Raw genomic sequence first — 26,754 nt, forward strand, 5'->3', positions numbered from 1 at the left:
TCTCCATGTGCATTCCCCACACTTAACAGCAGCGTCCACATCACCTGGAACTTGTTAGAAACTCACATTCTTGGTCTCCATCCCAGACTCAGTGACTCAGCAACTGGGGCCCAGAAACCAGTATTTTACCAGGCTGTTCAGGTGATCCTGACACATGAAGTTTGAGAACCACTGACTTACGGCAATTCGTTTTATAAAAGGCCAAGCAAAGCAGCTACAGGCCCAGGTCTCACTACGTGGCAGAGATGCCTCTCTGACCTCAGGGCCTAGTGGCAGTCTGAGAGGCCAGAGAATTTGTGAGATAAATTAAAACACTGCTAAATGGCTACTGGAGGTGAGAGTACACCTTGGGTTTCTCTGGATGGTGCCTGCTCTTGTGCATTTGGTAGATTAAATTGCTTGATTCCAAAAAGAGCCAGGGCAGGGTTTCCCTTGATTGTGATTTTCATAGAATGTTGAATCTTATTCACAGATGCTCCCATGCCAGCCTCATCACTTCAGGCTGCTAGGTGGATAAACAGATATTTTTCCTCTATGGGAAATTTCTGATAAAGAAAGTAGCAAGAAGTTCCTCCCTCCTCCCTTATTAACTGTGCTGGTAAATTACTGAACTTCTCCGACCTGCAAGTTTCTCTTCTGTAAAATGCGTTATAGTCCTGAGCTTTCCGGTGGTTGGTAGGACCCTGTACCTAAAGTGACAAGCACAGAATAGAAGCTTCATAAATGCCCATTTACACTTCTTTTTTGAAAGAAGGGTTGGGAGGCACATGGCTGTATCAGTTTCCTATTGCTGCTGTAACAAATTGTCATACATTCAGCGGCTCAAAGCCACATAAACATTCTCCTGCAGTTCTGGAGGTCAGAGCCCAAAATGAGTCTTATGGGGCTAAAATCAAGGTGTCTGCAGGGCTGGTTCCTTCTAGAGGCCCCAAGGAGATCTGTTTCCTTGCCCTTTCTACCTTCTAGAGGTTGTCCTCATTCCTTGTCTCATGGTCTGCATCACATCACAGTTTCTTCCACAGCTCCCCCTGTCGTGGTCACATCACCTTCTTCCTGTGACTTTCTTGGGTTTTTTTTTTTTTTTTTTTTTGCGGTACGCGGGCCTCTCACTGTTGTGGCCTCTCCCGTTGCAGAGCACAGGCTCCGGACACACAGGCTCAGCGGCCATGGCTCACGGGCCCAGCTGCTCCGCAGCATGTGGGATCTTCCCGGACTGGGGCACGAACCCGTATCCCCTGCATCGGCAGGCGGACTCTCAACCACTGCACCACTAGGGAAGCCCCTCTTGATTCCCTTTTATAAAGATCCTTGTGATTCCATGTAGGGCCCACCTGGATAATCCAGGATAACTTCCCCATCTCAGGATCCTTAAGTTAATCCCATCTGCAAAGTCCCTTTTGCCATACGGAGTCACATTCATAGGTTCCAGGCATTACGACGTGGATATCTTCGGGGGGGGGGGCATTGTTCGGCCTACCACAGTGTCTTAGCCCATTTGGGCTGCTATAACAAAAATGCTACAGATTGGGTGGCTTAAGCAAGCAAATATTTAATTCTCACAGTCTGGAGGCTAGGAAGTCCAAGATGAAAGTGCCAGCAGATTTGGCATCTAGTGAGGCTGGCTTCCTGATTCACAGATGCCCGTCTTCTTGCTATATCGTCACGTTGTAGGAAAGACAAGGGAACTTTCTAGGGTCTCTTTTATAAGGACCCTAATTCCATTCATGAGGCTTCACCCTCATGATCTAATCACCTCCCAAAGGCCCCACCTCCAAATACCATCACACTGAGGGTGAGGATTTCAACATGTGAATTTGGTGGGGGGGGACACAAACATTTGGTCCATAACACACAGTGACTAAGGTCCTTGGCAATTCTATAAGTAAAGTCCTTTGTAGAAGACCCAATAGTGAAAGGGCCCTAGCACTAGGTTTGGTCACAGGGTGATGTCTGGGTACTGCTGTTCCTTAGAGCTGCTCCTAAGTTTATGGCAGGTGGGGGGTGCCATACACCACCCAGTGGTTCTCAGAGCAAGGTGCTTGGACCAGCAGCATTACCTCACCTGGGAACTTGTTAAAAGTGCAGATTCTCAGATCCTGTTCCAGATTTAACTGAATTAGATTCCCTGGCAGCAGAGGCCAGTAATATGCAGTTTAACAAGCTTTCCTGGTGATTCTGATGCATGTTCAAGCTTTTTAAATAAAGAGCAGCTTTATTGAGATATAATTCACATACTTCCAAGTTTACTCTTTTAAAACAATTCAGTGGTTTTTAGTATTATATTCATAGAGTTGTGCAACCATCACCACTATCTAATTCCAGAACACTTCCATCACCCCAAAAAGAAACCCCACACCTATTAGCTGTCACCCCCTGTTACTCCTCCCTCAAGCCCCTGGCAACCATTAATCCACTTTCTGTCTCTATGGATTTACCTACTCTGGACATTTCATGTAAATAAAATCATACAATATGTAGCCATTTGCATCCGGCTTCCTTTACTTAGCATAATATTTTCAAGCCTCATCCATGTTGTAGCAGGAAAATACTTCATTCTTTTTCATGGCCAAATATTCCATTATTTGGATAGACTACATTTTGTTTATCTATACATCACTTGATGAACATTTGGGTTTTCTTCACTTTTTGGATTTTATAAATAATGCTGCTGTGAATGCCCAAGTTTGAGAACCACTGCGAAAGAGAATCCGTCAGAATCCAGAAGTCTGGGTCTTGCTTTGCTAGTACAGAATATGGATTCTCTTAGAGTCAGGTTCATATTAACCAGACTTTTGAGACTGATGTATGAAGTTGAAATGTCTGTTTAATAATGTACAATGAGGGCTTCCCTGGTGGCGCAGTGGTTGAGAGTCCACCTGCCGATGCAGGGGACACGGGTTCGTGCCCCAGTCTGGGAGGATCCCACATGCCGCGGAGCGGCTGGGCCTGTGAGGCATGGCCGCTGAGCCTGCGCGTCCGGAGCCTGTGCTCTGCAATGGGAGAGGCCACAACAGTGAGAGGCCCGCGTACCACAAAAAATAATAATAATAAAATAAATAAATAAATAAAATAATGTACAATGAGAACTCACTGTCACAGGTACTGCATTTCTCAAGGGCCATGTGATTTGCCCATTTCCTCTCTGCAGTACACCCTTCCTGAAAGCCAGAGTTTCATCAGGACTTCTCCTGGTGAATGTGGAACACAGAGTAGGAGAGTTTGCTATATGCAATGTTTGAAGGCTTTGGGCGGGGACAACCTGCTCACCCTGGACAGGGTAACTGAGAGTACAGGCAAACTGCCCAAGGATAGATCCTGGCCCCACCACTGGCGAGCTGTGTGACCTCGAGCAAGTTGTTCAACCTCTCTGAACTATACTTTCCTTCTCTGTGATTTTGAGATAATAATAATGAAGATGTCATAGGACCATTGGGCAGATTAAATGAGAAAACACCTGTAAAGTGTTCAGAACTAGTGCCTAGTATGTGGTCCATGAATGGTGGGTTACCACCCACCACCTTCACAATGATTAACCATCTCATGTTTGGGAGAGGGGTTGCTATAGCGACTGGAGATAACAGAAGTCTGCTATAAGGTCTGTCTCTGTGACCTTGTATAAGGGCAACATTCTTCTGCTTGTAAGTGAAACAACTTAAACTGCTTTAAATGTTTAAAAATGAGGATTTAATAGAGAAGCTCCAGGGGCTCAAGTGATATATCAGCCCTTGGTTGTTCTCCATCTCTCCACTCTGCTTTTCTAGTGTGTTGGCCTCCTTCTCAGGCAGGACCTTCCCACAGGTATGCTCAGGTCGCCCCTGGGCACTCAGGTGTGTAGCCCACCAGCTTAGCTACTCCAGGGAACAGAGGGTATCTTTTAAAAAAAGGTTCCAGGGTGTTTCGTGGACTCTGATTGGCTCATCTTGGGTCACATGCCTGCCTCTGAACCAGTCACAGTGGTCCAGGAGTTGGAATACTCTGGACTCTCCATGCCTGGGTCAAACGCCCTGCCCCAGGACTAGGAGGTCCAGCCAGCCCTGAACCTCTAGCCCTGAGACACCAGAACGGTTGTTTCCCAATGGAAAACCAGGCTGCTGTTACTAGAAGAAGGAATAGGCTCCAGTGCCAAAGACCCGTGTCCCCTGGATGGGCCTGGAGAGGCAAGCCAACATCTGCCCCTGTGACTCTCTTTGCCTCTCTTTTTATGGTTAACTAAGCTCCTCTTTCGATCTAATATTTCATCTGATTGCATCAGGTTCTGGATTTAGGTCCCTTCCCGACTCTTTGCACAGGGATTGTCAGCTATAAAACTATGGATTTGGAGATGTATAATTCTTTGTGCTGGGGGCTGACCTGTGCTTTGGAGGATGTTTAACAGCATCCCTGGTTTTCACCCAGTAGATGCCAGTAGCACCATCCCCCGAGCTCTGACCTCCCAAAGTGTCTCCAGAGATTTGAGAACCGCTGCTTTAAGCTAATGTTGTTCCTCTCTCCTCTGATCCAGTAGGGGTTGGGCTAGTTTCACACTTGGAAGGTCAACTTCCTTATCTCCAAGTTCTTGGGATAGGGGTTCTCTGTAACCCCCAATACTGACAACACTTCTCACTGATAAACTGTGACCCACGGCCTCACCTTCAGGGCTGCCACATCAGGACCAGGACCTGTCGCATCTCCATCACCTCAGCCCCACTTGGAGATGCTTTGGAATATGGATGCCCCATCTTGACCTTGGAATATACTCCATCACAAGGCCGTCTCCACCATGTCTGCAAACTACAGACAGTGTGATACAGCTTTGGACATCACTTGAGCCTCAGGGAACAGAGGTGGGAGGAAATCTATTGCTCGAAGTTCAGACCCAAGAATGCCTGGTGTCTTGGGTTTCTTAAAGTCGGACTGGGGCCTCTCACAGCAAGCTCACCTGGTCTGTCCCCGCTGAGCCTGCTCAGGCAGTAAATTCCATGGAATGACTCTGCGTGGGGAACTTCTCAGCAGCCCTTTGTTCTAAGGACAGTTAACTTCTGCTGAACACTGACTACAGGGTGGCAGCATAATTTTAAAAATGCCACATTTCCACTGGGGAAGAATTTCAGCTCAGGCAACTCTGAACAGCTCTGATTTAAGATCCATAAACCTAGTTCAAGGCAATAAATATGTAAGTAATTGATGATGTAGTGTGCAAGCAACTTAAGACCCATCCATCACATCCTTGCAAGTAAGGGCTGTGGACACGCTCAGAGAACAGGATGACAGGAGGGGAATAAATGGCCAGAGGGACCTAGACAGTTCTGCTCTCCCCATAACTCACCACTGCTTCTACATGGAGTCGTGGTCTTGTTCCCAAAAGAGCCTCCTCCCCAGTTTTGTCTTCTCAGGCCAGAGAGAAGGGCCACTAAGGAAAGCGCAGACAAGCACCTGGGTTGCTCGAGGTGAAAGCCACCTTTATGGCACACCTACTCCGTACCAGGCATTTGCCTCATGTTCCAGTGCCCGATTCCTTAGGGAAACTCCGCAGGATGGGTGCTATCGCTCCCCTATTACAGAGGAAGAGGTCCAAAGAGCAGAGGACACAAGCATCACAAAGGCAGAATCAGGATTGGGATTCAGATCTGTGCCTGTAATGAATTCCATCTTGTCTCTCTGCCTCTTAGGCAAAAGAGGGGGTCTGGCCCCTGGGTTGCCTGGATTGTGGAACGTGCCATCCACAGACACGTTTGTTGCCCATGTCTGGGTCCAGATGTCAAGCCCGACTTGCAGACCCCAGCCTGTGGTCTGCATGTCCCCTGCCTCCCCCGCCCCATGCCTGTCCCTGTTCAACAAGAGAGCATTTACAATTGAAATTGATGGAGCTCAGGGCCGGCTGTTTCCCTCCCTTCACAGGAGCATTTGCAGTGATGGCAGCGCAAGGCCTCTGTCAACTCTTGTTTCTTCCTCATTTAAGCCTGAGCCGGGGGCAGGAAGCCAGCCTCTTCCAGTTAGCATTTTCCTCCAGGCCAAGGAGACAGGTCCTGTATCTGTGTGGTCTGAGATGGCTCTGCACTGCTAGCGGAGGGCCCCCGAGCGTCTTCAGGTTTCCAGGCTGCCTCTCCTCTTGCTCAGGGCGTCTCTCCCAGGGAGGGTGCACAAGAAGACCCCCTCACCAACTCTGCTGGTGGTCTCTCCTTTCTGAATGTCTGAAGAGAGACCACGGTACTCACAAATGGGGCTCTGCAGTCCAGGAGATTTAGGTTAAAATCCCAGAAGGACATATTCCTTAGGCGCCCTCTGAGCCTCAGTTTTCCCATGTGCAAAATGGGATCATTAGTACCTACCTCACAGGGTGGATTGTTCATTCGTTCGTTCATTTGTTCATCAGTAAATATTTGTGGAGATGCCACTTTGTGCCATCCCTGTGCTAGCTGCTGAGGATACAGGAGGGAATGAAACAGATATGTTATAGAGAATCAATGAGCTAATGCAGGTGAAACACTTAGGCCCGTGGTGCCCAAACTTGTCTGCGCATTAGTATGACCTGAAAACCTTTTGAAATGTGCAAAGCCAGGCCATACCCCAGTATAATTAAATCGAGGATCAGCAAACTTTTAATGAAAGAGCCAGATAGTAAATATTTTAGGCTTCGTGGGCCATCAGGTCTTCATGATCACTCCTCAACCCTGCCCTTATGGTGCAAAAGCAGCTGTAGACGATGCACATGTTGCTGTGCCAACAAAACTTTATTTATAAAACAGATTTGGCCCATGGGGTGTAGTTTGCTGACCCCTGAGTTAAATCACAGTGCAGGGGAGAGGCCCAGGCATCTGTTGATCCCAGTACACTGACAGTTGGGGAACCACTGACTTAGGCAATGCCTGGTACGTGTTAGCTGTTATCGCGGTTACTGTGCTGCAGCTGAGAGAAGTTAAGTACCTTGCCCAGTTTGGGGGCAGAACCAGGACAATAACCCTGGTCTTTCTAACTCCAAACCCCATTCTTTTGATCATTTTGTTTCTCTGTTTTAAGCTCTCAGAGCCTCAGTTTCTTCATCTGTAAAATGGGATTGATACTAGACCTCCCTGACACAGTAGCTAAGGGCCCTGAATGTGACCATTGACATACAGTGCGAATCTGCCCTCGAGAGGGACTCTGTCAATGGGAGGAGCCAGGAGGAGCTGAGAATGTTCCAGGGGTCCTGACCCCAGTGGCTCAGGAAGCCGTGGGGCCCTGAACAGACAGGCACGTGGGGAGAGGTTTAGACGAGGACGTGGTAGGCTCCATTTTTGAGCAGATGGGCTTAGTTTGGTCAGCCGCCCCAGCTGAGGTCCCAGCTCCCGCTCAGAGCCTGAGAGCCAGGGCTGGAGGTATGGGTGGGTGGCCAGGGCAGAGGGGGGCGCCTGGCTTCCTGGGACCCCTCAGTGGTCCAGGCCCTGCAGGGCTGTGGAGAAGTGAAGCCTCCATTTGGAGGGTTAGGCTACTGGCTTATTTTTGCTGGAGTTAGCAAGAAAAACACTTCTCCTCTCAGCTCTAAGCCAAACTCTGCATGAGACACTGAACACATAAAGATGAGTAATCGGCAGCTCCTACTGTCCAGGAGCTCATGGGCAAGTGGGTGGTGGAGAGATCAGATGTGTATGCAGAGGCTCTTGTGCACCGAGGCAAGTGACCCAAAGAGGTAAGCGCAGGAGGCTCCGGGAGGAGCATGGCAGGCGTGTCTGCCCCATGCATTCAGGGAGGGCTTCCTGGAGGAGCCATGCCTGAGGTAGATCTTGGAGGAAGAGTGGGCATGAGTCAGGCTAAGAGAAGTAGGGAAGGGGTGTGGAAGACTGTTCTAGAAAGAGAGAACAGTACCTTTGAAGGTGGGAGGTGCAAGTGAGTAGATCCATGGTGTGAATGTGACCAGGGAAAGGCTGGGGACAGCAATGCAGCCAGTGGCAATTTTCAGCCCAGGACTGGCCCTCAGTGCTGTCCTTCTGCTTTCTCAGAGGCACCAGGCATTTCTTCCTCTTTGGCCTGGGATCGGCATATTCTTCCTCTTCATCTGACTTTTCGTGGTCACTTGAGTAGACATGATGCTATAACAGAGGTCCTGGAGATAATGATTTTGGATATACCAAGTCTGCCCTCAAGATTATATTGAAGGGACCTCCACTCTAACTCCAGAAGCATCACACATATTTCCTTCTTGATAATTTATTTCCTGCGTACTTCCCAAATAAACCAACGTGGATCCATTTTCCTAATGAGATTCTTCTGGATTTCTAGATTTTTTTTGTATTTTATTATCTTATTACATAAACTGATTTTGACATTTCAAGATGATCCCTCTCCTCTTTCTAGACCATAGCAGTAAAATTATATCAAGGGGAAATTTGAGGGGATACAGGGAGAGGGAAGGAAGATGGGTTTCCTAATAGGTCTAGTTTTTAGAATCGAGGGAAGATGCATAATTAGTACCAGTCCCCACCTCCAGTCCATGGGGTGATGTCATGGAATTAGTGGCCCATTGCCTCACTTCTCTTGTCATATCCACTCCCATCACACGCCGCTGCCGCCACACCGCCTGCACATATACCCAGACTACTGTTAACATTTTAGATTCTTCGTCTATCATTCCCACAAGGAAAATAATTACTCATGTGGCACCCAGGTGTCCCATTGTTTGGTTAGGAGGTTAAAAATCCCTGATACACTTCAATAAATTCAACAGTGGGCACATTATAAAATGTAATTAAATGCCTCAGCCATCTTCCCTTTCTTTACTGGCAATGAAATTTAATTGAGGCCATCTGAGGGGGCTGGAATAAATCGCAGGTGATGACTCCACCCTTCACACGTCTCACTGGAAAAGGCGTGATGTTATCACTATCCACATGTGTGATTTATGGGCAATTCGGGGAATCCCAGCTAAGCAGTTACCTGCCGGGATTCAGACGCGAGGTGGTGATGGTTTTTTAAAAAGGGGAGCATGGTTTTGAAGGAGGGTGTTAGAATCAATACATCCTAGTTTTCCCACTAGATCCTGAAGGTAATTCCAGTTTGGTTTCACCATTTAAAAAAATTTTTAACCGAGCCTTGGGCCAGGAGGAACAGGTGTTGGAAGAGAACTTTGATTCTGACTCACTGTGCGGTCTTCCCCTCACATCCTCTGCACTTTTCTGCCTCTTGCCTCACCCTGTCAGCTCTCTCTGTGCTCCCATTTGCTCAGTGCTCTCACTGCTCACCTGTCCTAGGTAGGCAGGTGTCCAAGGTAGGCTTGTACCTGGAGCCACTCCCAGGAGAGCACTTCATCTGTTCTCCTTGACCATGACCAGCACCACCACCTCCCCTATGGTAACTTACATGTCCTCCAGGTCTTCTCTCTGCTTTGATAAAGTGACAACTGGATAATCGTATTAATTATCCCAGGCAGAAACAGTGAGAGGAGAGAGTTAATTTTCCTTTCCCTCTGTCTTCATGAGCTGACATGGATTTCAGCAGTGGCATGTAATCAGAGACATTGCCTCATCACAGATTATTCTACCAGGAGACGGTGAGAGCTAGAAAGAAAACAGGCTTGGGGTGAGACTGGGATAGGTTAGATCCTTGGCTGGACCGCTTGATGGTTCTACTCTGCCTGGCTCTTCTCTTCTGTAAAATGGACATTGAAACAACACACCTAGGATTAGGTGAGCAGAGGGGTGACACCACGTGGTCATGCACACTTTGGCTTGGAAGCTGCAGGCCATTTGTCCAAGAATTCCCACCATGTAAGTGGCCAAAGTGGGTCTAAAACCCAAGTCTTCTGGCTTCAAAGAAAAAAACCTTTCACAATATATACGTATATCAAACCATCACATTGTATACTTTAAATATCTTACAATTTTATTTGTCAATTATACCTCAATAAAACTGGAAAAAAAAAAAGAAAAAGGGAAAAATTTCTCCACTAATCAGCCAAGGAAATGAGTTACATAGCTCTTAATCAGGGTTGACACACTTTTTCTATAAAGGGCCAGGTAATAATTATACCTGGCTTTGTGGACCTCAATAAAACTGGAAAAAAAAATAAAAGAAAAAGGGAAAAAATTCTCCACTAATTAGCCAAGGAAATGAGTTACACGGCTCTTAATCAGGCGTTGACACACTTTTTCTATAAAGGGCCAGGTAATAATTATACCTGGCTTTGTGGACCACATGTTTCTGTCAGTTACTCAAACTCTGCTATTATAGTGCAGAAGCAGTCACAGACAGTGTGTAAATGAGTGGGTGTGTCTGTGTGCCAATCAGACTTTATTTACGAAAGCAGGTGATGGGCCAGATTTGGCCTGAGGGTCATAGTTTGCCAACCTCTGTTCTAAATCATAGTCCATGGAGAGCTTTGTCAGGTTCTAAATGGTGTGTCAATTCTAGAGGTGGAGTGATGATGACAATGATGAAAACAAGAATAACAAAAATATGTCAGGCACTCAGCTAAGCCCTGTTCCAATTATATTACCCCACTTCATCCTGCTAACAATTCTGTGAGGGAGATATTATGACCCCTTTTTTACAGGAGACAAAAACTGAGACTCACAGAGGTGAAAATGCCCAAGGTCTCATAGCTAGTAAGTGGCTGAGCTGATGCTTGAACACAGGTCTACTACTTCAAAGTCCTACACTCCATGGAGCAACTTGATAACCTTCCCATTCAGAAATGAAGTCTGCTGCTCTGTCTTTAAAATAGGCCTGTGCTGGGCTTCCCTGGTGGCGCAGTGGTTGAGAGTCCGCCTGCTGATGCAGGGGACACGGGTTCGTGCCCCAGTCAGGGAAGATCCCACATGCCAGTGAGCCGTGGCCGTTGAGCCTGTGCGTCCGGAGCCTGTGCTCCGCAACGGGAGAGGCCACAACAGTGAGAGGCCCGCGCACCGCAAAAAAAAAAAAAAAAAAAAAAAAAGGCCTGTGCTCAAGGCCTTGTAGCTGGTTTGAACCCCACATACATGCCGATTGGTTTGACCCTGATACCTCCATTCCTGCAGTCTTCCTATTTCTAGGCAGGTAACTTCACCATTGCCCTTTGTTTTACCTCAATGCCATGGGAATCCCTAAGCATCTCCTCTGAAGGGTCTCTTCCACCAAGAGTGAGCAGCACAACCTTTGCTCACCCCCAGCATCTCTTCTGCCTATTTCTTTCCCCAAGACCTGCAACCCAGGCTCACTCATATCTACTACTCACCAGTGCTGAGTTGTTCCCTAGACACCTTCATAGCGATCACAAGCCCGCAGGTGATGAAATTTGGATCTTGAGAAGTGGGTTGTAGTTGTCTCAGGGAGAAAATTATGTCCATCTACACAGAGAAACTCAATTTGGCCCCAAAGCACCATGGTGCTGTAACCTTTAGAGATAGCACATGATTAAAAGACTTTTAGATCTGATGTATTTGAATTGGATAGTAAAGCAAATAGAGTTGTTCCCCGCTATGTGAATAAAACTGTGAACAGCTTTAGTCAAGGACTGGTTGGCACCTTGGATGAATCAGTGGGATTTTAGCTGGTGACTGGCCTGTGGCCGCAGAAGAAAAGTTGAATGCTCTAAGTTTTGTTAATTTCAGGACCCTTGGAGCCTAAAGAATTTGCTGCTTGATTTGAACGCAGCACCGTTGTTAAGTTCTCAGTCTCTCCTGTCCCTGGGCTAGAAGTTGAAGGGTAGCTGGACCTTCCATTTCACTTGTGGCATTTCTGAGGATGAGCTCTGGGGTTGGACTGTCCTAGCTCAAACCCCAGCTCTCCCGCCTAAAATGGAGTTAGGAGATTAGATGAAATAATACATCTAAAGCGTTTAGTCCTGCCATATAGTAAGTACTCAGTAAATGTTAGCTGTTATTATTAATAGTACGATGTGCTCAGAGGTCTTTATCTCCATGGAAACATTTAAGGATAGGATAGCTCCTCTTCTAGCCAATAGAGTTTAGAGACTCAGAGACTGCAATAGACGATTTCTTGTGGTCCGTTCCAACTCAAGGACTGCGTGATTTGAACAATAATTTTTACGTTTGTCTCAGAAGGAGACATAGCATAGGAAGGCAGTAGGGTGCGGGGGTGAAAAGCAAGGCTTTAGTTTTATAGAAAGCTGGGGTCAAGTCTCAAATCCACCAAATACTAGCAATAGGACTCTGAATAATTAATTATCCTCATTTTCCTTATCTGTAAACTAGGGATACAACCTTGTAGGGTTGTTTGGATTAAAGGAAGAAACAGCTCCAAGAGGCGAATCCCCCCTTGGAATACGTACAAGAAGTCAGACTGTGCATTGCTCCTGTACCAGCCAGTGGACTGAGTACTCTGGGATATGGGTTTTTTATTGGGGGCTGCAGGTGGGATCATGACATGACAGCTCAAGTGAGAAAGACCTGGCCTGGGAGCTGAATGGCCTTGTAAGGGTCAGGGCTGATGTTTTGGATCCCAGCGGAGGTGGGGAGTTAGAGGAGGGGGTGGGAGTGGGGCCATCCTCTTTTTGTCATAGCCTGGCAGGCTATGACAAATGCGTAAGACCCTGCACAGCCTCCTGCCTCTGTTCTAACGCGCTAGATGGTTCCCATTGCCTTAACACAAAGCCCAAAGTCCTGTTTTATTTGCTTCATTGAATGTGTCACATTATGTCTCCCCCTGTAGACTCTAAGCTCAGAAAACTTGACTATCTTGTTTGCCATACCCACCCCCAGTTCCGTACCTGGCACACAGTAGTGCCGTCTCAGCTTCCTATGGCTGCTGTAACGAATAACCAAAACTCAATGGCTTACAAGAAAATACATGTGTTATCTTACAGTTCTGGAGGTCAGGAGTCCAAAAACAGTCTCAGGGCTAAAGTTAAGGTGTCTGCAGGGCTGTTTCCTTCTGGAGGCTCCAGGGGAAACTCTGTTCTCTTGCGTTTTCTAGCTTCCAGAGGCTGCTGCATCCCTTGGCACTTGGCCCCTTTCCATCCTCAGAGCCAGCAAACATCACATCTCCTTCTCTGACTCTGACCCTCCTGCCTCCCTCTTTCACTTATGATTACATCAGCCCTACCTGGCTAATCCGGACTAATCTCTCGTTTCAAGATCCCTAACTCAATCACGTCTGCAAAATCTCTTTTTGCCTGTTAAGTCATATATTTTATGGGGCCCAGGGATTAGGACGTGGACATCTTTGGGGGTGGCGGGTAGGCATATTCAACAAAATGTTTACTGAGTAACTGTATGAATGATAGTAGGAATAAGCAACATACTGTGACATTGCTTTCTGGGCCTCTGAGGCCCTTTTCTGAGTTTAAAAGGGCTGGTTCTCATTGTTTCCTTTGCTTTCCTCAGACAGAGGTAGGAGACACAGACAATACAGGATGGGTTGAACTCCGTGTACCTGGAGAGCAGTCTGGACTAGAAGCATCCAGTTTGTTCCTCTCTGAGGTTCAGATCACCACACAGTCACTTCTTAGCTAGAGACAATTGCTTATTGCTTCTAAGCCTCAGTATTCCCATCTGTGAAATGGGGATGAAATTGGCTGTCGTTTATTGAGCCCCAGCTATGTGACCTGAATTTAGAAAACCCAGTCCTGGCCTTTACTTGCTGTGTGACCTTGGGCAAATGGTATAACTTCTCGATTTCCTTGTTGGTGAAGTGGCACCGATGATAACAGCTGATACATCACATGTGCGCACACATGCAGTGTGTGGATAAAATGAGATAATATATGTAAAGGGCTTATCTGGCAATAGTGCTTGGCACATGGTAACGCTCAACACAAAGCATATTTATTATTTTTCTTATTTCTCATTTTTAAAATTCTTATCATTATTCTTATTTCTTTCTTCCTTTTCTTTTCCCTCCTTTTCCTTTGCTTTATCATCACTCATTTTTACGTGATGTCTCTGTGTTAAATGTTTTCAAGAGTTTTCCCCATGCCTGACTCCTCTGTTAGCCTGAGTTCAAACTCACCAGGTCAGAGCCTGAGTTTTTCATTTTAAAGCTCAACCTACCATGATGCTTTATTAATATTGGTTTCTTCTATTGTGGCTTCTGTTTGACTATCTGGCTACCAAGGTGTCAAAGACCAAGCCTCCTGGTTTCTGCCCTTCTGTTATACAGAGGCACTTTTGAGAGGGCATCAACAGTGGGACCTAAAGGAGGGAAGAAAAGCCCTCCTTCTCTGCAGCCCTCTCCCTTGCCATGCACTGCAAATGAAAATATCTGGGAAGAAATGTCTATTATTCTATCCCTGGAACCAAAGGCACCAGGGATGGTCATAATTCTGACTCCATGTCTGCGTGTCTTGTTATCAGAAAATTAGAACAGAAAAGAGGCTTTTGTTCGGCTATGGAGACATCTTAATGGGCGCCTTGATTGTTAACCAGAAGTTTCCATATCAGTTTAATTGCTGTAAGTGCTGTTTGCCTTCTCTGTTGTGATAAGGCCTGAATTTTCATAGATTTTCCCTTTAAACAGTTTGCCTTTGCTTTAAGGCTTGCATTGGCAAGTTTAATGAAATCCAAACGAAGAAAGTAAAGAGAAGATCTCAGAGTTCAGATCTGCACACCCACGGACGAAGCCCTGTGGAGGTTATTATTGCTGGAGGCTAACGTTGTCGCAGCCGATGAATGTAACTGACGGACTTTGCTCCTTCAACCAGATATTGGGAAATGAAACCCAACTACCAAACTTAATTACATCTACTTTTTCGAGAAGGTGCTGTAATTTCAGAATGAGAACAACTACGATATGAGTCTAACAGTGAGATGTGCTTCTAATAAAAGAGGCTTTGTTCTCTACTGAGTTGAGCTTCAGAAGTACCATCTCAAGATTGCGGGGAGAGGGAGCGGGTGGGGAGATGGCTAGAGAAGTGAAAAACATCTCGATCCGGGTTTCTCAGCCTTGGCACTATTGCCATTTGGGTCTAGTTAGTTCTTTGACATGGGGATCTGTCTTGTGTATTGTAGGATGTTGAGCAGCATCCCTGGTCTCTACACATGAGATGCCAGTCGCATCCCCACACCACCGCCCCAGTTATTTGGCAGTATCTCCAAACAATGCCAAATGTTCCCCCGGGCAAAAGTGCCCCTGACTGGAGGTGCTGATGTAGGGGCTTTTGGAAGGCTCGCGAACAACTGCAGAGTTACTCCTTGAGGATGTACCAGTGCCCGGCTGTGTGACCTTTAGCTAGTCACTGCACCTCTTTGAGCTCCTGTGTCTACCTTTGTGCAGTGGGAATAATGAGAACCCCGACTGCACAGAGGCAAAGCTTCTGCATATAAACTGCACAGAATTATGCCTACCACGTATTGAGTGCTCAGTAAATTCACTGTTTCTATGATAATAATCTCAGATTCAGCAAACATGAGTTACGTACTTACTTTGTCCCAGGTGCTTGCTGTGCTATGAGGCAGTGACGCAAAGATGAAGATGTGGTCCCTGTCCTTGTAGGAGTGGCGAAAATATGGAGACTTGTCGGTACTGCCTTATTCTTCACCCATGGCAGACGTTACTAATCAGTCTCAATGCTCTTTCCTCTTGAGCCTCAGAATCCTTCTCAACACACTTTCCTAGACAGCCACTACTAACATCCCATGCGATGAAACCCCTTTGGCACTCCTCACTTTGTAGATTCCCCATGAGGAGGCTGTGTATCTGAGCTAACCCTTCCTCTCCAGCATAGCCATTCCATCTCTACCCATCCCTGGCACTGGAGAAAGCATTTTAAGGACTTAGCAGGTAGCAGCATCCTTCCTTCTAAATCTGACTTCAGTCCCCTGCTCGCTCGCTCTCTCTCTCTTTTAAAATTGTTTTTCTTTCTTGTCTTTTTTGCTTCTCTCAGAAGCCAAAACAAGTAATAAAATGGGCTTGGGCTTGATGACGTTTAGTTTTTAGTTAAACTAGAGGAAATTCCACTGGCTCTGATTCTGAGTGATATATCATGCTGTCTCCCTCTTTCTCTGGCCTTTGGGGCTTGGGAAATCATTAGCTCTTCCAGAAATGGTCCCAGCTTTACAAGGGCAGAATTGGGGCTTCTGGAAACAGCTTTCAGATGGCTGTTGACAGTGTCATTAGACAGAAGAGAGGAGTGAATGGGTTGGGGTTAAATGCTCCCTGATCGGTTCAGACATGCCCAGCTCCACAATGAGCGTGCCACTCCATAACAACTGCTGTGAAAAATGAGGCGTGCATTTGCAGCTCTGAGGACAGGGAGCTGGCTCCATCCATCTGGCCTGAGAAGTGAAAGCTGGCGTGTGGGTCAGCCACTTCCTTCTTCTCTCCCCTAGCTGGTGGAGGTTTCACAGGCCGCACCGGTTCATTTCTGCTGTTGTTTCACACCTCTCTGGGGCCTGTGAGGTCTGCGAGGAGGGTGATGCGGGCAACCAGGCAGTGGAGTGAAGGTGGGGGCTGGTGCCCAGAGGCCGTGGAAGAAGTCCTGGAACTCAGTCAGTGGTGGAGTGATAGTGTGGGTTGCTGGTATGTAGCCTGAGGCATGAAAGAAAAGACCAGATGGGCATAGGCACCCAGCCTGAAGTCTGTGTGATTTATTGTTTCTTCCTCATTCCCATTCATCCATCCATCTAGCTGTCCATCCATCCGCCTACACATCTGTCCACCTTGCAACTCATCTGTCCATCTACCCAGCTATCCAACCATTCATCCATCCATCCATCTACCCACCTACCATCCACCCACCTCCCCATCTATCTACTGACTCATCTGTCCATCCATGCACCTATCCAGATATTCATCCATCCATCCATCCACCCATCCATCCACCCACCTACCCATCCGTCTACCCACTCATCCATCCACTTACTCCAGCATGAGTTTAGGTGGTACATAGTTAGACATATTTTAAATAGTTACTTATACAGAAAGTGATATTGGTTTTCCATATTGAGTTGCTTTGAGAAAAAATGTGTTTAAACAAACAAATAAGTCAACCTAAAATATTAAGTAGATAATTTTATGGGTTGTACAAGGGCATGACAAAAATTAGGAAAGTAATACTTGTATGACTGGCATTTGGAATCTGCTGAGTTAGAACTTTGCATACACAGGCACGTGTTCTAGGTCCCTTAAGCCTGGATTCACAGCTGCTATGTGGTCTACAAGGTATATGATCTTGAACACATGACTTCCTCTCTCCAAGCCTCAGCTTCCTCACCTGTAAGGTTGGGATGCTAACAATCCTGAACCTTGTTTTGAGGATGTAACGAGCTAAGGCATGTGAGTCACATGGCACATGCCTGGCACACAGTAAGCACTTGGTAAATGGGAGCCATGCTCAGTTTTATTCTTCCCCCAGCTGGTTTTTTTCCAGGCACTGCCCCACCCGGGGGACCTTACGTGAGTTAAGGTAACAAAAGCTAAACCAGTTTTCCATTTGGCTTTGGTTTAGCAAGTGATGGCGGCCAGTGTCCTTCCTGAGGCCAGCGAGCCTCCCTCTTCCTTCTGGGGCTTGGTGGGAGCCCACCCCCACTTCTGGTTCTCTGTGTAACAGGGCCTTCTCCTCCTCTCTTCTCTCCCTGCAGACACACTGTCAGTGCCACGCTGGTCCCCACAGATCCCTCGCAGAGACCTCGGCAACTCCATCAAGCACAGGTAGGCTGGATTCCTGGCTGCACGGGGCCCACCTCCCAGCACAGGGAGGGCTGGGGGCTCTGGCCCCAGCGTGGGGAAAGGCTCGGCAGGCTGTTGTGCCCCAGCTCCTATATCACCATGCTCTTCTCTCCTCTGCCAGGCTGAACGTCGATGTGGCAAGGGACTGAGATGTCTGCTTCTTATTCACCTGGCTCATAAAATTAACACCTACTGGTTAAAAGCCAGGGCTTTAGAGTCAGACTGACCTGTGTTCCAATCCCAGCTAGTAAAGCTTTGCAACCTTGAGGAAGTTACTTAACCTCTCTGAGACTCAATTTTCTCATCAGATATTTCTGACTACTCATAGGTGGTCATGAGGATTAAATGAGATAATGTATTAAAGTGCTAAGCAAAGGGCCTGGCACATAATAACCACTCAGTAAATGGTATCAATATTAAGACAAATGCTTGTCCTAATTTTGGGTCTCCCAACCCAGAAGACAAGATTGCAGGCTGAAGTCAGAGATGCTCACTTTCTGCTGAAGCATAGGTCACTCCAGGGCTCCAGCCCTGTTGGGTGCCCGGGACAACCTCTTCAGGAGTACACCTGCCCTTTTCGGGAGGAAGATTTCTATCTACTAAGTCATCCCTTATGTGAAGTTAACTTTCTACATTTTATCTCATTATCCTCAGAATCTGTTCACAAACTCAGTGGGGTAAGTAGCACAAGTGTGGTCATGTCCATTTGACAGATAGGGAAACTGAGGCCCTGAATGATTAAGTGATGAATCTACAAGCTAATTAACCCCAGCATTTTGTGTTCTTTTGACACCTCTGCTGAGAGCTTTCTTTGCACGAGGCCTCTGTGACCAGCAGAGAGTTCACTCATTCATGGTTTCTTTCCACTAGTATTTTTTTTTTTTTTTCTTTTTTTTTTTGCGGTATGCGGGCCTCTCACTGTTGTGGCCTCTCCCGTTGCGGAGCACAGGCTCCGGATGCGCAGGCCCAGCGGCCATGGCTCACGGGCCCAGCCGCTCCGCGGCATATGGGATCCTCCCAGACCGGGGCACGAACCCGTATCCCCTGCATCGGCAGGCGGACTCTCAACCACTGCGCCACCAGGGAGGCCCTCCACTAGTATTTATAGAGAATATCTGTACCGGGGCTGCAGCACTGAACACGACGTAAGGCTTTCAACCTTGGGGAGCTCGAGGTCTAGTGGAGGGGTAGACGGTTAACAGACCATGACAGTACGGTGGTGGTGGGGATCAGGGCTATAAGTGGGGGGAGGCAATTCCAGGGGCAGACACGTCACCATAACCCGGGGTGAGGCAGGAATGAGCACATTCTCCCGGAATGGCATCTCGTCAACAGTTTTTGAAAGAAATATGTTGACAGGATAGTTGTTAAGACTCAAATGAGAAAACGGTGGAGGAAGCCGTGAGAAATACACGATAGACACGTCAGTGGTCGGGCGGTGAGATGCAGAGGGAAAGGCATCAAAAAGAAGGGCCTTTTTTTGTTTGCTTACAGGCTGCTCCCTGGCTCAGCTTCACCTCTGGATTGGCCACACCCCTAGCTCAGCTCCACCCCTGGATTGGCCACACCCCTGGATTGGCTCCACCCAATTGGCCACACCCATGGCTCAGCCATGACACCAGACTCTAGCACCCTAATGTTAGACCTGGTGGTACCTCAGATTCAAATGCTGATGCCAAGAGGAGGAAAATGATCTGATGATCTTGGGCTTCAGGAACCTCTTAGAGGAGCTGGCACTTGGGATGCTTTGTTACTCTCCAGTCTCACCCTGTGTTTCTCCCTGGGCTCCATGCCAGGATGGAAAGACCTAGACTCATCCCAGCCTTGGTGAAAAAATGAAATTAAAATCCCATACCATCCTCTGTCCTCAGAGTCACCTCAGCCACAGCTTGGAAGAGGGATTGCTGATCCCAGGGATGGGAGAGGGCTGGAAAGGAGAAGGAACTCCCACCGGCCACTCACACTCTTGATTCCCACGCTGCTGGCTGGTGGATGAAACACGAGTCCATTTGCCATTCCCCAGAGCTGACAAATCCTGCAAAATAGATCCTGCCACACTTGCTCATCCTGCTAAAGGGGCATAAAGGGACTTAACCAACCCCCAGTCCAAAACTGGAAAGGGAGTTTTCTTGGCCACAAGAGTGTCTCTTCAGAATATTGCTATTTGCTTAGTTATGGAGGCTTTGGGCTGCATTCTGTTGGAAGAGTGACTGACCTAAATCAGGCAAGATGGTACAGCAGAGGGATACAGGCTGGCCCTCAAAATTCTTAAGCACCAAGTTACATAATCGCTTCCGATTTTCATTTTGACACTGTGAGGCAGTGGAGATTAGCTACAACTCCTGCGGAAGGTGACAAAAATTGAAAATGAAAATTAACTCTGACCTGGCAACCTTCAATACTTTTCTTGGGGCCAGCCCTGCTGCTGCCTGGTATCTCTTGAAGAGGAAAGCACCCTGGCGGCGGCAGGGGGCCCCAGAAGTTAATCAAATGCATCTCTGTTCCCACTGGTTCCTGGCTGTATATCAGAAACCTCTACACTGCCTTATGTTTGCAGCAAGTGGCGGTGGCTGGGGAGCGAGGTGGGCTGATGTCCAAAATGGCTTTCCCCTTAGGGTCCTCTTCTCTGCTACTAACGTTTGCAGTCTCCACTTTTGGGGGGATCACCCCTTCTTGAAGCTCCCCAGGCGATGTAACTAGCAGTGATGGGGAATAGACCGCCGGGGCCCCACCTGGCTTTGTGGTTCTCTGAGGGCAGTTCTAGCCCTATCCATCTATCTCCAATCTGAACTTGGCACATAGTAGACCTCCAGGCAGGCGATGTTTGTTGAACGACTAAATGACTGTTATGAGTGTTTGGGTAACAGTACAGTCACAGCCCAATTCAGTGAGTGCTTTCTGTTTACAAGACACTATGTAAAGCCCTTGCACTGTGCATGACCTTGTTCAATCCTCTGAACAACCTATGAGGTCAGTACTGTTATTATTCCCACTTTACAGATAAAGAGACTGAAGTTTAAGCAACTCGATGAAGTCACTTATCTCTGAAGAAGTGGGACTGGAATCCAGGGCCCATGTTCTTATCCTGTCAGTGGTCATCCTTCTAGAGATAGGTCAGTCACCATCACCTTGGCCTTGAACACTTTCTGTCTCTTTCCCGCAGGTTTTCCACGAAGTACTGGATGTCTCAGACATGCACAGTCTGTGGGAAGGGGATGCTTTTTGGCCTCAAGTGTAAAAACTGCAAGTAAGTGGCTGTTCCTGGAAGCACCTTTTCATGGTGCCTGATGTCGGCAGGAGCCATCCTGGGCTCTGAAATAGCTTATGGGATTTTGGTTTCTTGGCTCTCAGGAGAGCTGCTTCTCTGTTTTTTCAGAAATAGGTCTTAAATCAACCTCTACACATGGGTAAAGGGTCAAGGAGAGAGCTTATGAATAAGAACCAGAGCTGAGGGTGATGCTGGAAACGCATAGTGCTGTCTGCAGAGGCACAGTGGGAACTTGGCATTTTCATAGCATCTGAAATCAGGGGTTGGCAAACTTTTTCTCTAGTCGACCAGATAGTAAATATTTTAGGCTTTGTGGGCCAACGGGTCCCTGTTACAACCGCTCAGCTCTGCTGTGTTGCTCAAAAGCAGCCATAGACAATATATAAACAAGTAAGTGTGACAAATTTATTTATTCCAGTAAAGCCTTTTGTACAAAAATATGCCGTGGCTGGCTTTGGCCACTCAGCCATGGTTTGCTGATCCCTGAGTTAGAGTTTGCAAAGGACTTTTGTCCTTTATTTTTTCTTCTTGTGGTGCCTCTCTGGGGGGGGCGGGTGGTGGTTCTGATTCTTCCCATTTTACAGATGTGAAAGCTGACTCCCAGCAAGGATAAACCTGAGGTCACACAGCTAAGAAGTGGCAGTCAGGACTTGAACCCCGACCCCTGAACTCCTGTCCTTCCTGTGGCATCATGTTGGTCTTGAGTTCTGGTTAGAAGACCAGACCATACAAGCCCCTGCCTTCCCCTGCTTCCACGCACCCATCCCGGGTCCTGGCTGGCAACAGATAGGGACGCAGGAAAGACTGCAATGCCCAGCGTGGGCCCTGGAGTCAGACTGAGATGGGTTTACATCCTGGTCCCGCCACTGTCTAGCTCAGTGACATTGGGCGAGTCGCCCCACATTTCTGTTGCTAGTATTTTCATCTGCATGAAAGGAATAATCATCACACCTGCCCAATGTGACAGTGAGCATTGAATAAATCAGCACCAAAGGACATAGCCCAATGCCAGGCTTAGGGTTTTGTCCTCTGTCAAAGGTCACAAATGCCTTTCTGTCTGGCCTTCCTCTTTCCTTCTGTAAACTTGTATTAAATGCCTGCTTTGGTCCAATTACTGTAAACTAGTCAGTAACATTCAGCTGTATCTAAGGGTTACAAATGAGTGTGCATCTGATCGCCTTACAGGAGCCACTAAATTGAAAAGTAGGAACCCTTCTTTCTCCTCTAGACTTCCTCTTCCTTGTCCAGTCCAGGCTGGGAACTCATCTGGGTTCATTCCGGCCTCCCCACATCCCTGCCCCGTGAAGGAGTTCTTACTCTTCCCCCAGCCTGGATGTCTCAGTCATAAGGTGAGGCTGAGTGCCTTTCCCTCCTGGAGTTGTGGGGCGGATTAATGAATTCCAGCCTCTAAGGAGCCTTAAGCTCCATGGCACAAGGGAAGGAGATGGGGGCAGTAACTACCAAGCATTAGTGTTTGGAGGCCCACATCCCCACCTTGGTCCTTTATAGACCCAGCTCTCAGGTGAGTACCCAGGATGGCGGCCCCTGGTCTTTCTGACTTTGAGACGCACTAAGCCAAGTCCTCGGGTCCAACTCGAAGTTCTGTCTGATTTCCCCAGTACACTAGCTGCTCTGGGGCATGTCTTATCTGTGTGTAGTCACTTCCTGTTCTCAGGGGAAACGGCAGCTTTCACATCTTCACACCTGCCGAGTGGAGGCTTTGAAGTCAGGTAATTAGGTGACGGGGATGCAGCCAGGAGTCGGCAAGGCTGAATACTCCCTGAGCCATTTTAATTTTCAGCGCTAGAGGCAGAAGTATGAGATAGCCTCCACTCATGCTGTCTCTGTTCTAGAAGTAATGAGCAGAGGCTCAGACCCTGCCAAGGGTTGGGGGAGGGACGGGGACCTGGGGGAGAGAGGTGGGTGCCAGAAGCAGAGGCTTTAAAGCAGCCAGAACTGAGCTGGAGTCCCACCTGCATTGCCAGACTCCCTGTGTGACCTTGAGCAAGGGACTGTCATCCCAGGGCTCAGTTTCCTTACCTGCAAAGTGGGCGTGATATTAGCACCTCCTGCCACAGGGCAGTTGGAAGGAACGGGTGAAATGTCCTTGCCCCAGATGACAATGTTTTATCAAAAGTCCTCCTCACTCCACCTTGTGCAGATATAGCTCCTGGAACTCCAAGAGGCAGGATTCAAACGAAGCCATGGTCGGAAGGAACAACTGATCTTTCCAATTTGCCTCAGCCCTTAGGGTTGAGGCACGAAAGGTGAAAGCAGGGTCTGTAACAGCTACAGAGTTCTGGGTTGCTTCAGGAACTTTGACGTTGTACTTGTGTGATGGCAGTGGAGTTTAGCGCTCTCTCTAGTATGTAATTAGGAGCATGCATTACTGATATTACCAGCTGAAGTTTGACCTTACTCTTCCATGAATGAAATTCTGTGGTTTTTGCATTAATTATAGTGAGGATGGATGGCTGTTTATATGTGTTTTCAAAGGTTGGCAGAATTTTGAGTGGAAGGGTTGGATGCAGGACAGAAAAGGGTAACACACAGACCCCATTGTCAAGGAGTTTAGGGGAAGATACACCTATAGAGAAATGAATTTTGATGAAACTGAAGTACATGCATGAGAGCAGCAACAGGTGAAATTCCAGAGGGCAGCGCCGAGAATGGGGAGGGAGCTTCTTAAAAAAAATGGGCAGAAATGTGTGTTCATTTACTTGACTAATGTTTATTGAGCACGTACTATGCACCAGGCATAGTTCTAGGCACAGGGGAAATAACAGTGAATGAAACAGACAAAATCCCTGCCCTCATGGGACTTACATGCTGGTGAGAGATGGAGATGGGGAAGGCCAGATGGTAAACAAAGTAAATTAGTAAAATAGGTCATCTGTTCGGATGATGCTCAAGTGCTGAGGAGAAGAACAAAGCAGAGAAGGGAGATAGGAAGAGTCAGGGAAGGGGCTGCAATTTTAATTAAAGTGCTCAGAGAAGGTCTTATACCTGAGTGGGGACTTTGGGAAAAAAGTGGTATGTGATGTGGGTCATTTCCTGTTTTCCTAAAGCATTTCCAGAGGCTTGGGTTTGAGCCTATCCCAAAGGCAATGGTTCTTTCCCACCCGCCCCCCCTCTTTTTAAACCCAGAGCAATTCTGGTTGTGTTATGGCCAGAAACGCCCTGGCTTAGACCCATTGCTACTCCAAGTGTGGCCCCTGGTCCTGCAGCATCAGCATCACCTGGGAGCTGATCAGAAATGCAGACTCTCAGGCCCCACCCCAGACCGGCCGCATCCAAATCTGCATTTTAAGATTGTCCTGGTGATTCTTGTGCACATTAACTTTGAGAAGCACTGCTCTCGTGAGCTCCAAATTCCCCTGTGGATCTGATTTTATTTTTCTAGATTATGGGTCTCAAAACTTGAGTGTGTATCACAATCCCCTGGAAGGTTTATTAAAGCATAGCTTCCTGGACCTATGCCCTGGAGTCTCCAATTCAGCGGGTCTGAGGTGGGTCCCCAGAATTTGCATCTCTAACAAGTTCCCAGGTGATGCCGTTGCTTCTGGTCTTGGGACCACAATTTGAGAACCACCGCTCTATATAAAAGCAGGAGTTTGACAAAATCCAATTTTATTTTCCAACCTGACATTTCTTTTTTTTGAAGGTTGGTCCATCTTTGCTGATTAGTTTTCAGTCTCTTCTGCTGTTAACATCCCTTGGCCTCACTCTATAGACATGAGTCTTGTTCATCCTGGTTTCTCCAGTAAATTCATCCAGTAAATATTTGTGTGCTGAGTCAAAATGACAAGGTATGATTAGGAACCCAGGCTGTAGGTCAGACACACACACCTATATTTGAATCCTGACTCTGCCACTAACTGTGTAATCACTTCTGAGGCTCAATTTCTTCCTCTATAGAAAGAAGAAAATAATATCTACCTTACTAGATTGTTTTTTAAAAAAAACAACTGAGATAAATAAGGGAAAATGCTTAGCCTGGTACGTGACCCATTATAAGAGCTTAATAAATGAAAGCTAATACTGTAATTAGCATTATGAATTAATTTGGGGGTACCCCTCCACCCCGGAAGCCAGGATACTTCCAAATATCTAACCCTTTGCCTCCTGCTTTGGTTCAATGCCCACTTCCTCCAGAATTGTCATCAGCTGTCTTGTCGGCATTCTGAATAGAGAGATTAATGAACTAATAGGAAATTATGCTCAGAAAGCAATTTGCAGTTATCTAAAATGAGGCATTTTCATGTAATAGGTTCATGAGCATGGAATGGAGTTTAGTTCTAAGTGGTCGGATGTCAGCACAATCCACATACTGTCTGATAGCTGTGGATTCAGCTGGCTGAAGTTTGCTTTTGCAGTAAGATGCTTATGCATTTCCCTGGTTCAGTCATGCCTTGGCTGCATCCTTCCCCCTTCTCAGAGTCCTTCTACAGAAGGACCTTTCTGCAGAGCCGAGGTCTGTCTCCTTGGAAACCTCTCCACCTCTATCTGCATCTCTGGCAGGAAAACTGGCAGCAGTGGTGATTTGGGTGGCTTGTGTTCTATAAGACTTTGAACCAAGGTGGGGTTTTTTTTTTGTTTTTTTTTTCCTGCACAGGCTGGAGAGTAGAAGGGAGGGGACATCCAAAACCACCAATGGAGAAGTAGCCCAGACTCTGGCCCAGACTCTACGGATAGGGCCTAGAAATATGCATTTTAACCAAACTCTCAGAGAATTCCTATTTGCACATACGTATGAGTGTTCTGGGCTGGGGAAATAGCATGGGCAAAGGCTTGGATCAGGGCTGAGAAGAGTTTGAGCACGTTTTGCAGGCGGGGCCCGGGGTCGAGAGGAGACTGGCTCTGCTGTGCAGCCTTGGCCCTGGCCTTACTGCTGTGCCTCCTGCTGGTGCTTCTTGAGGCTCCGGGCTGCAGAGGGGCACCGCTCACCGCGCATCCAGCCGCAGTCCGGGGAAAGCAGTCTTGGGCTCTGGAGCTCTCGTCATGCTGGACCAGCTTGCCAGCCAGGATGAGGCCTGGTGGGGGGGAGGAGAATGTGGTGTCAGGGTGGCCTTTCCTCTGGGTGGTGGAGTGGAGGGCAGAAGCCAGGAGTCTGATGTTCTCTGAGTCACCTGCTCTCAGGGCCTGAGACGGGAAGGGTTTGGGTATCAGCATACCTTGCAGATGTTTAAGACTCGTTTGCCTCTAGGACCACAGAGTACTCACTCCTGTGTTTTGAAGATAAGGTGATAAAATCAGTGGCTGCTGAGCACAGCCCTGGCTCACCCACGTGTGTCTTGATGTCCTGCTCACAGCACCAGTGACCTCACTTAGGGACGCTGATGCTGACACCTGAGACCTTCTCTTGCCCTTGGGTGACTGCAGCTCCTCCCCTGCGTGGCTCACAGCCAGGGCCTAACTGGCGCAAGTGTGCAAAAGGCCAGCTTCCTCGCCTCAAGGCAGACAGACTGTATGGTACAGTTCACACTCCAGAGTCCCCTGCGGGATCAGGCTGAGACTGTAATCACCTGCAGCCACATCCTTGCTTAGCTCCTCCCTCATTTCCTGTCCTGCTGAGGAACATCCTGGAGGACTCCCTCCATAAACCATCTGCCAGATTACCCGTCTCAGGATCTGCTTCTAGGGAACTCAACTTAGGACAGTAAAGCAACAGCAAGATCCAGACGCTGGAGCTAGAGAGAGCAGGTCCTGGCTCTGCTGCTTCCTAGCTGTGTGACTCTGGGAGAGTTTCTAAACCTCTCTGATGTCAAATGAGGCTAGTATGTGCATTTGATGTGATAAGACATGTGAGTGCCCCAGTCACCTTAATGATTTGGGGATTCCTTCAAATCAGAATCTTTAAGTTGTTCAGCACTTATTTCATTGCAGAAGTGGATCCTCTATTAATACAAAGTATGAAAAGAAACAGACTC

General features: G+C 47.5%; 1 protein-coding gene across 1 annotated transcript in view; it reads left to right on the forward strand.

The window, feature by feature from the left end:
* KSR2 (kinase suppressor of ras 2) overlaps nt 1-26,754 on the forward strand; it is a gene marked incomplete at its 5' end in the record, with an annotated part of 403,988 nt that overhangs the window by 280,254 nt on the left and 96,980 nt on the right. Inside the window, 2 exons of the mRNA XM_082640816.1 lie at nt 17,469-17,538; nt 20,720-20,803. Of these exons, the coding sequence (XP_082496942.1) occupies nt 17,469-17,538; nt 20,720-20,803 (154 nt within the window). The remainder of the gene's footprint in view (nt 1-17,468; nt 17,539-20,719; nt 20,804-26,754) is intronic.

This window comes from Mesoplodon mirus (assembly GCF_964341445.2).
Source record: "Mesoplodon mirus genome assembly, chromosome: 13".
NCBI lineage: Eukaryota > Metazoa > Chordata > Mammalia > Artiodactyla > Ziphiidae > Mesoplodon > Mesoplodon mirus.